We start from the raw sequence: 19,589 nt of genomic DNA on the forward strand, positions 1-19,589 counted from the left end.
AAAAAGTTCATTTGTTTTTTTCCTGATGAAGTTAGGTTTCATTACCTGATTAAGATGGTGTTCATTCAATTTCCTCATAAAAAATATATCAACTTCTGTTCGTTATTAGAAAATTATCTGTCTATTGACACTTGGAAATGGTGACTCTTGGAAACAGTGACTCTTGGAACCGTAAAACAATATTCCATACAGTGGTAATAATAAACACATAAATTCCTGCTTTAAATAATTTCTACATCGTTTGCAGCAAAATAAGTTAAAAAACTGAAGACACAGTTTTTTGCCTTTCCTCACTGTTGTTTCTCCAGCTAAAAGAGTGCCTGGAGAATAGCATGCAAAATTATAGTTACTAAGTAAATGTACTAATTATTAATTTCATAAGTTGTAAATCATGTATTTTTACTACTGTAATATATTTCACTGTATAAGCATACTGAAGCACTGTCCATTCTACTGTGAATAGACATTCAGATTTATAAATACAATGCTTCCATGAATATTTTTGTATGCGTTGCTAAGGACCCTGTGTAAGAGGTTCCTGGACTTTATGACTAAGATACAACTGCTGGATAGTTTGCAAGTCTTATAAAGTCTTTTTTTAAATTCCAATTCCTCTACTTTTCTTTATCTCCATAATCGCAAACTACCATCATCTCTTCACAGGACTCCTGCAGTAGCCATCTAACAGAACTCCCTAGCATTGTAATTGGTCCCATCAAACTACACAGTGGTCACTGAAATTCTTTAAAAATATATATAAGATTACTTCTCTCTCCTACCTAAAATACTAAGTATTAACATTATACTAAGAATCACAGACATATAATGAAATAGAAATTATGAACTCAAGGATAAGAAGTGTGAAAGACAGAGACAAATGGCCTAATATATACTTGTTGCATCAGAATACAAGACAAGGCTATACTAGGCTTGCCCTAAGAAAGCTATTTTTTTTTAAAAAAAAAAAAGCCTAAAAAGCATTAATCTGAATAGCAATTAACTTACCTAGCAAACAAACTTTAACATTCTTTAAATAAAAATAACAAAATACAACCACACAATATAACATTCATGTCTACAATCCAATAAAAAATTAAAAGACATATGAACAGGCAAAATATGATCCGCATTAGAAGGAAAACAGTCAACACAAGCTCAGAAATGAAAAACCTTAAAAGAGCTATTATAAATACTATTACAAATTACAGATATTACAAACACTATAAGTATGGAAAAGGATTTAAAGGGAAAATGATCATGATGAAAAGTAGAAAATATTTTTAAAAATTAAATTGAATATCTAGGTATAAAACTTAAATGACTAAAAGGAAAAAAATTTAACAATGCATAAAGAGAATTATACATCATGACCAAGTGAGATTTATTTCAGTTATGTGAGGCTGGTTCAACTTTCAAAAACCAATTAATGTAATCTATCACATCAACAGGCTAAAGAAGAAAAACCATATGTCAATTTCAGCAGATGCAAAAAAAAAAAACATTTAACAAAATCCAACACCCATTGAGTTCAACAAACTAGGAAGAGAAAGAAACTTCTTAGACTATGTTCATAAAGAACATCTGCAAAAACCTATGGCTAACCTCGTACTTACAGTGAGAATCTAGATGCTTTCCTCCTAAGATCAAGAACAAAGTAAGTACATCCTCTCTTACCATAGTTATTCAACATGCTACTATAGGTCCTAGCTTATGAATTAAGACAAGAGAAGGGTAAACAAATTGGGAAGGAAGAAATAAAACTCTTCATTAGCAGGTAATATAATTAACTATTGAAAAAACTCTCAAAAAATCAACCACCACCAAAAAAAACTTCTAGAACTAGTGATTATAGAAAGGTTGCAGGATACAAGGTTAATATTCAAAAGTTGACTGCATTCCTACATAACAGCAATGAAAATTTGGAATTTGAAAATAAATACACAATACCATTTGCATTAGTGCCAAAAAAAAAAAATACTTAGGCATAAATTTTACAAAATATGTATAGCATCTATATGAGCGAAACTACAAAACTCTGATGAATGAAATTAAGGAATAGTCTACGTACATGGATGAGAAGACTCGATACTGTTAAGATATCAATTGTTTCCAACTTGCTCTATAGATTCAATGCAATCAGAATCAAAAACCAAGAAAGTTATTTGTGGATATCAACGACCTGATTTTAACATTATATAGAAAAGCAAAAAGAACCAGAATGGCCAAAAAATATTAAAGAAGAAAAACAAATACCCAACTTCAAGATTTATTATAAGCTACAGTAATCAAGTCAGTATGGTATTTGTAAAAGAACAGACTAATAGAATAGAGAGCCCTGAAATAGACCCACACAAATACAGTCAACTGATCTTTGACAAACAAGCAAAGGCAATTCAATGAAAAGAAAGTCTCAACAAATGGTGCTGGAACAATAGGGCACCTATACGCCAAAATAAAAAAGGAGAGGAGAGGAGTGGGGAGGAGAGGAAAGAAAAATGAATCTACACACAGTCCTTATACCTTTCACAAAGTTAACTCAAAGTGAATCATAGACCTAAATACACAAGAGAAATTCCTAAAAGATACGTAGGAGAAAAGTACAATTCATGAAAGAAAAACATTGATAAATTGAACTTTATTAAAATTAAACACTTCTGCTCTGAAAAAGAGAAACAAAACTGAAGAGAATGTAGACAAAAATCACAAACTAGAAGAAAATATTTGTAAAACACATAAAATACATATTGGTAAAAAAAAAACTTGTATCTAAAGTATACAGAGATCTTAAAACTCAACAATAAGAAAACAAACAACCTAATTAAAAAATAGATAAAAGATTTTAACAGACATCTCAGTAATGATACAAGATGGCAAATGAGCATATGAGAAGTTGCTCAACATCATATGTCATAAAGGAAACACAAATGAAAACAACAATGAGATACTACTACCCATTAGAATGGCTAGAATCCAAAGCATTAATACCACCAGATGTCATGGAGAATGCAGAGCAACAGGAACCGCATTTTCACTGCTGGTGAAAATGAAAAATAATCTGACCTAAAGCTAAATGTAGTTCTACCATATGACCTAGCAGTCACACTCCTAAATTATTTACCCAAATGAGTTGAAAAATGATGTCCACAGAGAAATCTGCACACAAATGTTTACAACAGCTTTATTCATAATCGCCAAAAACTAGAAACGATCAAGATATCCTTCAAAGTGTGAATGGAAAAACAAACTTTTGTATGTCCGTACAATGGATTGTTATTCAACTAAAAAGAAATGAGCTATCAAGCAATGAAAAGACATGGAAGAACCTTTAAATGCATATTGCTAAGCCAAAGTAGACGATCTGAAAAGGCTACAGATTCCACGATATGACATTCTAGAAAAGGCAATGGTATAGATATCGTAAAAGAGAAGTATGTGCCAGGGATTATGAGGAGGAAAGGATGGGAAGTTGAATAAATGAAGCACAAAGGAAACTATTTTGTATGAAACTAAAATGGTGGATACACGTCATTACGTATTTGCCAAAACTCATAGAACTATACCAAACAAAGAGTGAACCTTAATGTAAACTATGAACTACAGTTAATAATAATGTGTGAATATTGGTTTATTAATTATAATAATTGTGCCACACTAATGCAAGGTATTAATAATTGGGGAAACTGTGTAGAGGGCTGGGGTTGGGAGTATATATGGAACTCCAGGTATTAGCTGTTCAATTACTCTATAAATCTAAAACTGTGCTGGAAAAAAATTAAGTCTACTAATTGTTTAAAAAAAAAAAAGGGCAGGGGGAAGGCAAACATTTGAAAAGATAGTTCACAAAAGAAGATTAATAAATGGTCATTAAGCATGTGAAAATATGCTCAGTAGCATTGGGTATTAAGGAAATAAAATTACAATGAAATAAAACTACTATTAGAATGGCTTAAATTAAGTCAAGCAATATCGAGTGTTTTTCAAGTATGAAATAACTGGAACTCTCAAGCACTGCTAGTGGAAATGTAAAATGGGGGAAGGAACATTTTCAAAATAGATAAAAAATGTTCTATATCTTAATTGTAGTTACTACATTTATTAAAATTCATTAAGTTATACACTTAAAATAGGTAATTTTATTCTTCATAAAGTATACCTCAATAAAAATTATTTTTATAAAGCAGTCGGACAAAAGAACAGATCGCCTACAAAGTAACAAAAATTAGAACTATTTCTTCAACAGCTGCACAACATAATACAAAGATTTCAGCACTATACTGCTAGAAAACTGTTGACCTAGATTTGCATATACAGCAAAACTATCTTTCAGGAAAGAATACAAAAACAGACAATCTCATGTAAACAAAAACTGAGTTAACTAATTCAAAAACTGAGTTAACTACTACCTATAGAAACTTCTAAAGGGTAAATTCCAGGAAAAACAAAAATAATACTATTTGCAAAGTCAGGAATAAAAGGAGCAATGAGCAAAGAAATTAGCTTTTGGATAAAGCTAAATAACCATTGGCTGTTTATGTTCTATAATAATGTCTAATTAGTGAGGTAAATAAAGAAGAAAATAAAATATAAGAACATACATAGAGGACAAACAAGTAAACATCATTAAAGTATTTACTTCTTTGGTGAGAGAATAACTTTATATTAAAACTTAAGTGAATTTTTTAAAAAGTTTAGATTAGAAGAATAAAAGATGCCTAAAGGAATGTCTCCATGTTGAAATTTCTACATTGAAAGAATAGAAATAGAGTGTAAAATTTCCATTCCAATGGAGAAGAATGGGAGGGGAAAATGGAATAAAACAGAAGAAGAGAGAGTTTTTAAATAATCCTTATCATAAAGAAGCCAGGAAAAGAGAAAAATCCAAAAAAAAAGAAAAAAATAAAAAGAAGGAAGAACAGAAACAAAAATAAAAAGCAGACAGTAAATAAATCAAAATATAGAGGTAAATACAGTAAATGCACATGGACTAAAGTCTCTAGATAAAAGACAATGCCAGTCTGAATAAAAGGAGAAAAAAAACGACCATCCATATACTTACAAGAAATAACACTTAAAACGAGTTTACTGGTCGATTGAAAAGATGAAGGTACATACAAGGAAAAGATCAAATAAGCTGGTTTAGACATATTAATATCACATAAAATCGATCTGAAAGAAAAAGTCACTGCATTTTGATAAAAAGTAAAATTAGCCAAGACATGTTATATTGTTATATTATCTATTAACTTATCTCAAGAATATACAGAGGCAAAATCTGACAAGCAAGGAAAAATTGAGAAATCCACTCTTAAAAATTAGTTAAATAGCAAAAACATCACTAGAAGATCTGAACAGCCTAACAAGAAGGTTTGATCTTTTGGTCATCTATAAAACATGGCATACAATAATTTGAGAATGCACACTCTTTTCAGTCATACATGCAAGATGTATTTAAAGTGACTTACTTCTTGGCCATAAAGCAATTCTCATCAAATCAGAAAGATTCTAAGTGAAAAAGATCATATTCACTGATCAGAAAGCAATTAAGTTAGAAATCAATAATAAAACAAGTTGAAATTTTTCAGTTATTTTAAAATGCATTACTAAATAACAAATCAAAAATCATAACAAATCTGAAAATACTCAAAAGTAAACAATCGTGAAAAGTACATATCAAAATTAGAAAATAGGGTTCTCTGTCCAGATCACCATTTTAGGCCATTCAGCCAGCTGCTGGAAGTCTTCGCTGCCTAAGGTCTTGCCGCTTCCTAAGGACACTCCACCCTCAGCGGTGAGTTGATACAGGTATATAAGGCTCAATTCTCTTGCTTCAATTTGATACAACTATAAAAGACCAACTAATATTCAGAGCTTTCTGTAGAATTAGCCAAGGCCTTTGTTGAATCTGCATCTCAACTCAACTTCTCCTTTAATCCAGTTTCCTTCACTCTCTCACACTGGTCCCAAAAGTATTCTCCCAATAAACTTTCCCACGTCTGCTTCCAAGGGAATCCAACCCGTAGCACAGAAGTATTTATGGAAGGTTATTACAGTACTCTAAGCAAGAAATGACACTAGAAACAAAGAGAGCAGCAGTAGAAATGGAGAGAAGTTGATGAATTCAGGATGTAGGTGGCGATGATAGTGTGCAAATTGCAAAATGACATAAAGAAATATAATATTAAACACTGAATCATGGAAAAGGCCTCATTACTAATATCAAAACTGAGACCTCTCTACATCCTGCCTCTGTCATCTATGACAATTGCAGATGGTAGAATTTCCATCAGCCTTATTCTCTTAATGAACTCATTCCCACTCCACATCTGACCAATGGGAAGTGAAAATTTAGGGTGAAAAAAAGTAAATCTTTGTTGTTTTAAGGTCACAGGGATGGGCAACAAAAATGTGGAATACTAGAGCTCTGTCTGAAGAACTAATGATAACTGCATACACTCAAAATTTAGCCCATTACTAGACTTTTCCAAAGAATTATAATTCAGAATCTACTGGGAAATATGACTACATACATAAGTTCCTTTTGTGAATACAGAGATAATTTAAATTCAAGCAACATGAGGAAATGAATTCCATTATCAATGCATTATCCATGCTGTATTTATTTGATCAGAATTTTCTACTGATTTTATTGCCTTCTAATTACAAATTAGTTATAGTCAGTTTAGTTTTCTCATTATCAATTTAGTTTTGGTGTACCCTGCAGGTTAGCACACTTCGGACTGAGGTGATGCACATCTGCAGCAATACCATCTGGGGGCTAGAAATATCCAGTAACTAGAATGTAAACATGTATGTGTTGCAGTCCAACTATGAATAATTCCTATCTCTACTACTACTAAAAATATACATAATCTCTAAGAAAAAAAAAAGTTACCTGAAGGTGATCCTTATTATCACTGTGTTTTTTTCCGCTGGAAAATGAAAAAGTGTCAAGATATTTCCCTTTCCTAAGTTGGCCAAACACATACATAAGTAACTACATAAATATATTTCATTTAAATAAGAATGAACCAATACTGAAAAGATAAAATCAAGATGTGTTATAAGCTAAAATAAACCAATACGTAACATTATTTGTTTCGATTTGGCAAAGAAAGGCGATTGTACTTTTTTTGGAAAAACTGATGTTGTCGACCTATTTTCCCCTACTCAGGCAAATAGAAAAATATTAGATCCCTAACTCTGCTCCAAGGATCAGAAATCAAGCACACTTTCGATGTACAGATAGATTAGAGCAGAATGGGTTCAGATAGGAAGTTTCCAAACAAAAAAGGCATAATGTTTTCATATATTGTCTGAACATTAGGCAGAGCCTTTTGCAATAGAATAATCGGAAAAATAAAAGGTATCCAACAATAAACAATAAAACAAGAAAATAATGATGAAGGACTGAGAGGAACAAAAAGAGGCAGTTGGGAGTGAGTATGGTAAAACATGGAGAAAGAAACTGTGAAATTATGCTTACATGCAAAATGTGTGTGTTAGAGTAATAAAAGAAAATGTAAGTACCCAAACGACGGTGAGGGATAAAAAGAAAAAAAAATAACAACAAATATCTCTCCCCTCTTCAAAAAAAATAACTTATTTTATGGCCCTGAAATTTTCTGTGTTCAAGAAAGCCAGTGTGACTGAAGTATAGTAGACAAGGAAGGAAGTGCTATAAAACGAAATTAAGAGAGAAAAGCAGGTGCCATATTATTTGGGGTTTGTAGCACAGGTAAGAAATATTGACTTTATCTAAGTGCAATGGAAATCCATTAGAGGGTTTAAAGCAGGGATGGGTAGGATGAGACGAATGTGTCCTTATTATTTAGAGTTTTAAAATATCACACTGACTGCTATGTGAAGAATGGCTTTGAAGTGCTGAAGAAGTAGAGAAACTATTGTCATAGTCCCTGCAAGGACAATGGTAGTTCGGAGGAGAGTGTTGGTAGTAAAGATAGGGAGTGGTAAGTATGAGAGATATTTTGAATGAAGAATTGACAGTTATCTATTGATAGACTGACAATAGGATGACAGGAAAAGAGGCACCAGGATAGATCTTGGGTTTTAGCTTTAGTCATTGAATGAATGGAGTGACATTTACTGAGATACAGAAACTGTGGAAGAAACAGGTTTGGAGTATGACTTGAAATTTTATTTAAATTGGGCATGACTTGCAATTCTCAGACAGACAGGCAAAAGAATCAGAATCATCTAGAAGTTGTTAAGAGACAGGTTTTAGATTTACAATTTTTCCTTTTAAGAATCAATTTTGGCTTGATTGTATTAAGGACCTTTAATCCAGTAAAAAGATCAGACTTTCATGCTCACTGATTACTGGTGTCTATTGGAGTTAAAGATAAACTGGGGATCAAGAGCCCTGTATCTTTAAACTTAGAGAGGTCAAAGGAAAAAATAGGATAGAGAATGAGGGAGACGAGGAAGACCAAAAAACAAGTACTTGGAAGTAACATATTAAGTCTTAACTGTCTCTCACCCTGTCAATGATAAGAGGCTGTCTATTTAATTCCACATATAGCATGCTTAAGTGCTTTACAGTATTCCAAACAAAGTGGTGGCTCAAATTTTAGCTCTCATCCTTTAATCTCATTAGTTTAGTCAAAGTATAATGAAAAATCCATGGTTTTTAGGAGCTAAATGAACCTAAATTTAAAGCAGGCCCACCGCTCCGTAGTTCTGTGACCTTGAGCAAATTACTTACCATTTCTAATCCTTAGTTTCTTAAATGTAAATGAAAATAATTAACCCACTAATTAGCATTAGAAATAACATTCACAAAGTGCCTGCTACATGGAAAGAATGCTCCATAAACAAGAGCTACTATTATGTAAAAGACATCTAATTCATCAATGCTCAATGCAGTTAGTTTCCTCCTTTGGCAGCATAGATTCCTATTTCCAGAAGAGAAGTAAAGACTTGAGAGGAGGGAACCACACAAAAGATGATCAATTTCACTTTCAGCATATAACATAGAGAGGTAAAACAGAGAAATCTATGAGTAGGTATGACACATGGACAATTGCAACTTACAAATCTATAGTTTCGAAGGTTTGATCATAATTCAGTTATTTAGAACTAGGAACATATTTTCCCATGGAATCAATGTTCAGTTCAACTCTCAGATGAACTTACAAAGACCCATCAAAATTATAATGTAGTTAAAATGTGATATATCTCAATAAAATAGAAAACAAAACTGATGACTCACTGAACAACACAGAAAATCAAGAGACTTTAATAATATGTAATTTCATCTATTTTGGAAGCTGGCACTTGAGGGAAAAGGGTTTTATGGGAGGTTTCCGTGGTGGTTCAGAAGGGGTTTTCAAGGAAATTCCAAAAGCTTTATAAAGAAGCTGATGACCCTGGTTCTTTACTATGTTTTATTTCACTTCAAATTTTATGGCTTCCCTTTCTTTCAGCATAAGCACAACACTAGCACTTGTATACTTAATAGCCATGATTGCGATCGTTTATTTCACAAATGCAAAGGTGTAATTGGGGAGAATTAGAAGATAGGAAAAGAGTCATAAAGGAATGTGCCCAAATATAAAGAAAAGAGCCTTACATTGAATTAGGTGACCTCAGTAGTAAAAAACTGAAAGGGGAGTAAAGCATACCATTAAAATATTAAAGGAGGAAAATCAAGTGATGGGGACTGGTCAGAGTCCCATCATGACTCACTGGTTATTTTAAAGGTCACAGATGATTTTTAAAGGGTAGAAGACAAGACATTAAAGCAAGCAAAGCAATCTGCAGCCTGCCATTTAAACAAAGGAAATGCTTGAGTAGAAGATTCATAATTCAAACTGTGGCACATCAATGTAATTCAAGATTTTCTTCCAATCTCTTTTTATTTCTCTAAATTCCTCCAGATATTCTGTCCTTTTTATGTAGATACTATTATTATATTCTATTTAATAGATAACAATAGTATCTACACTAAAACGAGAAAGATAACTTTTGAAATCTACTAGTACAAACAGAATAAAATGAAATCATTTTAGGAAAATCCGAAAAGCCAGCAGGTATGCTACATGCCTCTTAGGCTATGAGGAATGCCAGTGATGTCAAACCGCAGAGAAAAGCTTTTGATTTTCCCAAAGAAATAAACCACAAGTCAGTTCCATGTAGTCCAACTTCTTCAGCAATGTAGCAAATCTTCCTGTGAAGCACTGAAATGCTTTTTGAAAATACTGATGAATCTGAAGAAATGATTAGTGAAGAGATGTTGTAGTCAGATAAAATACTATTTTCTAGGGCCTATTCTTAGGTCCAGGACCTATGTTAGCAAAAGAAATGTTTGCAAAATACACAAACAACAAAACATACTTAGCAATGTGCCTAACCCAACTAATTTAGCCAGATCCAACTAGAAACAGGGATGCAACAAGCATCTTTATAGATCTCTGAAGAACTAACTGCTAAGTTTGACTGCCCCTATTGCAAAGAATATATTTACTAATGAAAGTGGACACTTTCAGACCAGGAAGATATTTCACATATCACAATTATGTAAGCTTTCCCAATCAAATGGTCTCCAAATGAATAATTCTAAATGATCAATTTTAATGAGAAAACACAACTAAAGAAATATTAACACGGAAGGCTTCTCTGAAAAGCTTGGCCTTGTCTGTGTAGGAATACTAGGAAGACGCTGTGAATTCCTGACTACAAAGCACTGTCTAATTTCTCTCATATAGCTACAAATTTCCGTCAAACATATACAAATACTAATTTGATTAATAAAATTCAAAGTTATTTAATAGCACTGCTAACCTATGATAACAGTATGGCTTTGTAAATTTTAATTAGCAGATACTGAAAATACAACAGTTGTCATGAGCTCCAGGAACATTTTTGAAAATAAAAGGTTGAGAAACACTGCTCCAGTACAATTATACCTAAAACAGTCGAGGAAAACAGTCATGAAAATGTCCTTCCATTTACCTTTTACTCCAATTTAGAATATTCAGTTCTAATTTCTCACATTCTATTTTCTCTTTCCTAGCAAGATTATTAAGTTGATATTTAACATCTTAGGAAAAATAAAAACTTGAAGAGCCTTGTCAAATATGATATCTTCACTTTAATCATATATGTTCTTAATTTTAATAAGTTGCATTCAACTACGTACATAAAAAATTTACATCACATTCGATCTCAAGAATTCTTAAGACAATTCCTTCTTTTAATTAGCCAGTGATTTCATCTTACAAAAGAGCTATAATTAAGGTCAAATTACTCTTTAAAGTTGACTTTAATAACAAAATACGGTAATTCAGCTGATAAATTCTTCCAGAGCAACAACTAATCAGAAACGTAAAACTATTAAAATATTATTTGCTCGATGGGAATTCCTTATTATATGTTTACTCAACCATATCTGCTGAAAGACAGAAACTCTACCAAAGTTAATTTAAGAACTTACCAATTTCCCTTGCAATTCTGACAGCTTCATCTGCATCCTGTAAAAGCAGGAAATGAGACTAAACATTAATCCCATCAGCCATTGCACAATGTCTTTAGGGCAGTCATATATTGCACCACTGTCTCCTCTGATTCATTTAATGTTCAATTTTACAACCTCCTAACTCTTTTCATTCAGAGAAATGTAAAATTAATACCATAAGTGGAATGTAAATTCTACCTCACCATTATTATATTAAGAAACTCAAAGCAGTTTGAAATGAGCTGGCAGGAAGCACTACCAGAATTGCCAAATGATTTGGTGCAGTTGCTGGAATTTAACGGCAGAATTTGGATGTTTACAATCAATACTGAATCATAAATCAGATCATTAAAGTTTGTTCACGGCCAACTTGTTTCTCTATTTATATGTCATGTTTTCCTAGATTCTGTCAGCAGGGGGAGTTGATTCTCTATTGTTTGGGAGAAGAAGCTCAACAGATTTTCTAGAAATAAAAAAGTAAATTTCCAGTATCTATAAAAATTGTCAATTGTTCCAACAATTCCTTTAGAAATCTCCATTACTTTTGTTTCTTTTAATTTTATCCTCTTTTTCAATATTGTGTCTTTACTGGTTACATCTTATTACATAAATTAAAACTTTAAATTCAACAAACCAACTGGTGGGGGGAAAACTTCCAAAAAGCCAAGGAAAGAAAATGCATTCCAAAAATATAAGTTTACGAATGTAAGGATTAGTTATTGCAAAACATCAAACAATGCCACTGAAAAGAAAAAAAACTTCCTTTGACTCTAAAACCATTTCACTGAATATTAACTCTCACATAATACACCCAACATAGGACATTGCTGATACATTGCCCCAAATAACAAAGAGAGCTGAAAAGGTGTTAAATCCAAGCCTCGTGGTAAATTAATTTTTAAAACTCAGTGACATAAAGTAACTAGCACAAGAAATGATGTTTTGACACCACTAGCTGGTAAGAATGCCTGAATTTTTTAGAAAATAACTTTAAAATATTAACATGAAGGTTGGCATTTTTTAAGCTTTTAAGCTAATACTTTAAAAATATAGAGAAACCAAGTCAGAATCCTCCCTAAAGTGGGGAACAGGGGATGTTTACAATTGGTTCATTTATGTCTAACAAAAAAATCTTCCTTAAAAGTCTTCAGTACCTAATAACATCTCCTGAATAAGGAGGTTGGCAGGGGAAGTTGTCAGAAAAATTTAATTTCCTTTCATTAGCCAGTCTGCTCCACAAATAGGTGCTTGTTAAGTTCAAAGCGGTCCTGAAAGCGACATCGGTTTTAAGTCTTTTTTTTTTTACTCCAAGCAGTCACATCTGCTAATGAGATTTTCCAAATAACAATTGTTTTCAAGTCAGAGATAAATCTATACCTCCCACTCTAAAATCAAGGTTTACTGCTTTATTACACCTTGCTGTTTTTGCTGATCCTACATTCTCCAAATTTTAGCTTAAAGGGATAAAAATCCATGAAAAGGGTCATTTAAGAATGTTAGTGGTTTCCACACATTGAGTTTGAAGGTTCTTTGTTCAAGCCAGTGACAGTTATTGGAGAATACTTCCCCTTAATAGCCTCTCTGTCAGGAAGTGTTAAACCTGCCAAATGCGGACAATTAGTGCCTCGCGAACAAAATACAGGAAGAATGCTGGCTGATGGAGACTGGATTATAAGAAGCCTAGAAGGAAACTTTAACATGTCTTTTTTTCCAGAAATGTAATAGCATATTTGCAAAAGATATTCTGAGAGGAAATAAACTGCTGTCTAAAAAGTTTGTCACCTTGGGAGAACTAACAGGCAGATGTTAAAAGATGATTCATAGAATTCATTAGTTATATTTTGTCATTTATTTATGTATATACACACACTTGTATATATAAAAAGATATGTATTTACACAAAGCAAAAACTCTTTAACTGTCACAAATCCAGCACTTCTATAAACTGTCACAAAACAATTTTGACTTTTAACTAATCAGCATGCTTAAGTTTTCTTACTATGAAGAGCAAATTCTAACTAAACGAACTTCCAAGTGAAATCAAACTACCTGAAAAATTTATTTTTTGCTTGTCATTCATTCATTCCAAAATATTTGATTGAGGATATATTAGGTACTGGACATTAAAAAAACCATTATCAGTTTCAACAATAAAAAAAATACACCCAGGTCCAATGTTCTTTAGCACATTTAGTTTTATTATCCAGCTATATAAAAATACTTTTAAAGAAATAAAAAGACCCATATAACTCTAAATTCAATGTTTCTTACTGACACATCACACAGTATAGCTTCTCTATAAAAAAATGTTTAATACAAAATTTGAATTAACAAGAAAAAGGCCAACAATCATCAGAAAATATGAGCAAAGAACTACGTTTACATAAGATGAAGTCCAAAAGGATAATATATAAAATGTGTTTGACTTTAGTCATAATTCTAGACAGACAAATTAAAGCAACGATACGGCACTTTTCATCTGCCAGTTTGATAATAATCTTCAGTGACAACCTGAAGGTAAACAAGCGCTACTCTCACTAGTGGAGTACGATAAAATGGTGCAGTCTTTGTTAAAAGAAATTGTCGGTACCTATCGAAAGTTTGAGAACATACGTCTTTCAATGCATTAGTTTCATTTTTAGGAAGTTATCCTACAGATATAATCACCTACACACAGAAAGATACATAGATATTTATTACTTTTAATTTGTTGGTGGTATTCTGATAAATGAAAATCATAAAAACAATTTAAAAGCTTCTCAACAAAGAAATGGTATCACATATATAAAATGAAATATAGGGAGCATTTGAGATCTTGCTCCCTGGCATATGTCGTCAGTTGGGCTCAAATAAACTATTTTTTAAAAGGAATATTACACGGCCTTTAAAAAGAATGTGGTTGATCCATATGTTCTTATTCAACCATTTATACATTAATTCAATAAATATTTACTGGGCAATACATGAAATAGTTTTTGCCCTCATGAAATTTATAGCCTAATGAAACAGAAGAGAGAGTAAACAAATCGATTGAGAATTAAAATAAAAGTTACATGGGAACAAATAGTACTGAGGCAGAGAGTGAGAGGGAGAACCGGTTTTAGACAGACTGCTCAGAAAGGGTCCATCTGAAGTAAAATTCAAACTAAAACCTGAAGATAATAAATTCTGCTCCCCTACAAAAACAACAGCTAGCTGCCATGGGAAGATTAAGGAGGAAGAATCCTAAACAGAAGGAACAACTTGCACGAAAAGCCTAGATTAGGAAGGTACTTAAAATGTTCTAGAAACTGAAAAAAGGTCCACAATAAGGAAGTAGCAAAATGAAGCAGGGGTAGAAGGCATGGCCTGTTCTGCAGGGCCTCGTGGGATTTTGTAGAGTTCCAAATGCCTTGGCCCTATGCAGGGAAAAGATGACTTAGATATGGTTATACGAAGATAACTCAAACTCTAAAGACATGTAAAATATAATATATATGGGGTGGGCAAGTTGTAGAATTATATAGTATGACATTATCTACATTAAGACAGAAAAACACATTTGGATGTTCATAAAAGCTTATGTATACAAAAACCTCATCTTAAGTAACTGCTCCAAAGCAGAATTCAGAGTTGGGGAAAAGGAAGAACTTTTACTTATCATTGTATACTCTTAGGTACATGTTGAACTTTTTCAGCATAAAAATCAAAATTTCATACTTTATACTACTTTTATAATTTAAAAATTAAATTGACTACACTTGAAGGTGTTATTCAAATTATCTAATTGATTATTTCCAGGTCAATATATGTTATCAAAACAAACTAGTATTCCCAAAATTTGCTTCAACTTTTCACGACTCCCCATTGCCTCAGAACCAAATTTAAACTTTTAACTTGGTTTAAATACTTGATCCTGCCTGCCTGCCTGCGCCACCAGTCTCGCCCCAGTCCCTCTCTACCTTGTACTTTACTTCCCACCCCAAAGTCCAGGCATTCTCTCCAGCCTATGCACATCCTACTTGGCTCAGCCAGAAACTCCCTTCTCTCCCACCTCCTTTCGCCAAACCAGCTCTATAACTATATGCCACATACTAAGCCCTGAAGACACAGGAGAGAAAAATAAAGGCACCATTCCAGCCCTCATGTAATTTAGTCTACTGGAAAAGACAGGCCTGAAATTTGATTGCACAGCAATGAAGAAATCATTATCAAGATGCATGTTAGGCAGAAGAAGTGAAGGAGGCATGCGACAAGGGGGGATTCAAAAATAGAGTTCCAGGAAACTTCTCAGACTTAGTGACTTTGAAAGGAAACCTAATGAATGGAAGTATGATGGGACACAGGGTGCTTGGGGCCTGAAGAGTGAGCTTCCAGTAAAGCAGACCTCACAGGCCACATTAAAGAGACAAATTTAGCCAAAGACAAAGAAAATGAGAGGCCTTGCTCTGTCTGTATTTTGAAAATTTCTAGCATATAATTTATCATTACGTGTATTGTCTACCCTCTGTAACTATCTCATTAAAATGTAAGCTCCATAAAGGCAGAAATGTCTACTCGGTTCAGTGATATATTTCAAATGCATAGAACAGTGCCTGGCACACAGTAGTTATTCAATAAACAACTGCTGAATGAAAAGAATGAAAGAAGGAAGGAATAAATGAATAGTTTAGAGAACGGCAAGAGAATGTGAGGAGTCCCTGTTGGAAACCAGTAGTCTAAGTAAGAGAAAAATTACCATTTTCTCTTAAACTCAGCATTGCATGCTTCAGGTTTAACCTAAATGTCACCTTCTTTGAAAGCCTTTCCAGTCCTCCTACACCAGGTTAGGTGCCACTGCTGTGTGATTACCTCACACTCTGTCCTTCAATTCTGACAGACCGTCACACTTGAACTCCATGACAGCGATGACTAGCTGTCTTACTCTCTACTGAATCCCCAGAGCTTAGCAAATCGACACAATCAACACATTACTGAATAAACGGCGATCCATCAGCTTCCACAGAAATATCTGTTGTAAGACAATATCCTAAATGATCTACTCCAGTATCGATAGAACTACTCATTTCCAGAGTATCAATGTTATAAGTGAGTGAACTTATACCAAGGAGATGTAGTGGCTTGTTCAAATTCACAAATCTAAGTGATATACAACAAGGAAGTACCACACAGTAGTTCAGAACAGGGGCTTAAGAACTAGACAGACTTGGGTTTTGCCTCAGTTTAAAACAAAGTACATTCAATAAAATATTGTTGGCACGGGGCAAAATCAAGCCCAATAATTACCGTTGTCTCTTAATTGTCAGTCAAGCACCTTTCTCACTGCCTCATGCAACTTCAAAAGTTTGAAATTTAGGCTTCACAAAACCTACTCTTAAAAAAAATAGAGACATTAATACCCAAACTGTTGTTTTTAAATAAATATTTCATTAATTTAAATAATCAAACTTTATATGACAGTAAGTTTTCAAATTGAAGGGCTATAAGTTTAAGTTATACTAAAAAGTAATAGAAAGCATGTTCGTTTCAATTTATAGATATTAAACTTGATTTAATAAAAATGTGAAGTATTTATAGTTATTAATACTGAATACACTTGCCCTTTATTTATATAAAACACATCTCTCTGAAGGAAAATATCATTCCTTCTTCACAAATCCAACCTGGTAATATTTGAAGAAAAAGCAAAACGAGTTCTGCCTAACACTCAGCTTTAGAACATTCTTAAGACAGTTCTCACATCTAATAATAATTATATGACATGCAATATATGAAAGTATTAAAGGCATTAAAACAGCATACTGTTCAAGTATCGTTCAATAACTTTCTGTAACTTATTAAAAGAAAATTTCTAACAGGTGAGACAATAATCACTCTGAAAATAGAAAGGTCCAACACAAAAATTTCAACAAAAGGAGTAAAGCACATTTGCTAGTACAATTTTCAATTCAAGTATTTAGAATATTTTTGTGTTCATATCAAAAGCAATAAAATTGAGAAAACACAGGAAAGTACAAAAATAAATGCAAAATAGATTAGCAATAATATCTCTGATGGCTTCAAATAAGGAGGTAAGAAAAAGGAACAGTCCGAGGATATCATTTGATTCTACTGTTCTAAGTGATAAAAATCCCTATGGCTAAGTGATAAAAATCCCTATAGTTCATTCTATAATCCCAGCCTGTCTTAAAAGGAAGCTACACTCGGGTTCTGAAGTTTTTAACTGAACTCTTGAAAACACTGACGAGGGAAGGGTTGCAGGAAAGTATTAAGCTATATAATTCCAAAACATCGATTCAAGAAATGGAGAAATAAGAAAAAGCCAATGGAACCCACAACCATTTCTTTTACTCCTCTAGTTTAACACAATTTACATTAAGTGAGCTGTTATCATCTAACCCAAGAACAAAACAGTAAAAAATTCTGTTTTACAGAGAATATGATGAGAGGGGTGGGTGATGTTGCCATAACCAAATAAGTAGATCACAAAAATATAAAAAGCTAACAAAAATCAGGTGCCTTTTCTGCATGCCTAATTTATTTGTTAACCCTCTATAGCACCCACCTATGAGGCAGCAAAGACCAATGGCTAAAAACAGATGTGCTGGAGCCAGAAGGCTGGGCCCCAACACTGGCTCTGTGACAGTGAATGGGTTACCTACCAGTGTGCCTCTCTGGGATGTGGTTGAAACACACTGGAACAGTGTCTGGCACAAAGTAAGCACTCAATTAAGGCTGGCAATCTGTGATAAAATGGGCAGTCTGCCACTCCAAACTACCAAGTTTACTCCTTTCCTGCCTGGCCTTGACTATATATCCAGTGGTCATCACTCATCCTCTGAACCTGTATAATATCGAATACTAGCGCTATGGTACTGCAAAAAAAAAAAAAAAAGTGCACACGCATCCCCAGTGCAATTCACTGGATCAGATGATCTGTGTACCCAAAAATTATCCTCAAACTACGATGCATTCATATATAAAGTAAAGCAAAATTTTCAACACTCCTTGCTTCAGGAAATGGGTTCCTGCTGCTGTGTTTTCCAGATAACTCTTAAGTCACTCAGACTTTTTACTTCAGTATACTTCCAAATCTAAAAATTAGTGCACATTTCTAGAATTGTGAAACAGTGTAGTAAACATAATTGAATCTTTTTTCAAAAATATAAAGTCTTTGAAGCATCATCAGGAAAGTTATTCTTGGTTTAGCAGGGGGAAAGGATACTGATGTCTAATAACGTACTTTGTAATTACTAGGACACACTTTTCAATTTGGGAGGTTTTTTAAAATTCATTGAGGTGAAATTATAAAGGTTTCAAATGTACAATTCAATAATACATATGTATATTGCATTGCATGTTCACCACCCAAAGTTAAATTTCCATCTGTCACCTTGTATTTTTTTTTAATGATTCCTTTCACACTAGTTTTTTGTCGTTGTTATTTGGCTCTTTCTGCTAAAGAGCACAATTTTTCAAGTATGGCTAATTAGGTGATAAAAACAATTACTACTTTAAACCTACACTGCATAATTTACAAAACTCATTCAAATACTTTAGCCTACTGTGCTCTAAGATATAAATGGGTATTACTTTCTCTTTTTTAAGACAACAGGAACTCAGAGAAGTTTAATGATTGCCCCCAAAGTTGGTATGCTGATAAGTATTACAACCAAATAGGGTAATTTAATCACTGTTGATTCCTCCCACTGCTCCACACCTGCCATCTAATAGATCACATGGTCTTATATATTCAAATTCTACCATCTCTCTCCACACCATTTACTTTGCTCCTTCCTAAACTTTATTTTGGGCCCCTAACATTTTTAGCCTGGATTAAAGAAAGAGCACTCTAATTCATCTACCAACCTTGAGTTTTGCTTTGTTCCAATACATTCCCCACATCGCAAGCCAAAATAAGTTTTTATATTCCACAATTTTATCATGTTAATTCTTCTACATGAATCCATTCAGAGGCTCCCAAAGTCACAAGAATAACCTCCGAATCTAGGTGCACAGCATTCAAGCCATGCATATCTGGATCCTAAACTGCTCTCCAGCTCTCTTACAGCCCCTCACACTGCATACCTGCAGCTTTCTAAAGCCCACAAGGTCTCTCAGCTCCAAGCTTTTACAA

At 33.3% G+C, this 19,589-nt stretch overlaps 1 protein-coding gene across 2 annotated transcripts in view; it reads right to left on the reverse strand.

The window, feature by feature from the left end:
* PCCA (propionyl-CoA carboxylase subunit alpha) overlaps positions 1 to 19,589 on the reverse strand; it is a 337,827-nt gene that overhangs the window by 215,483 nt on the left and 102,755 nt on the right. For both annotated transcript variants that reach the window (XM_015587373.2, XM_015587371.2), the window contains exon 8: positions 11,453 to 11,489. In XM_015587373.2, coding sequence (XP_015442859.1) covers positions 11,453 to 11,489 — 37 coding nt within the window. The remainder of the gene's footprint in view (positions 1 to 11,452; positions 11,490 to 19,589) is intronic.

Source organism: Pteropus alecto, unplaced genomic scaffold (assembly GCF_000325575.1).
Source record: "Pteropus alecto unplaced genomic scaffold, ASM32557v1 scaffold13, whole genome shotgun sequence".
NCBI classification, from domain to species: domain Eukaryota; kingdom Metazoa; phylum Chordata; class Mammalia; order Chiroptera; family Pteropodidae; genus Pteropus; species Pteropus alecto.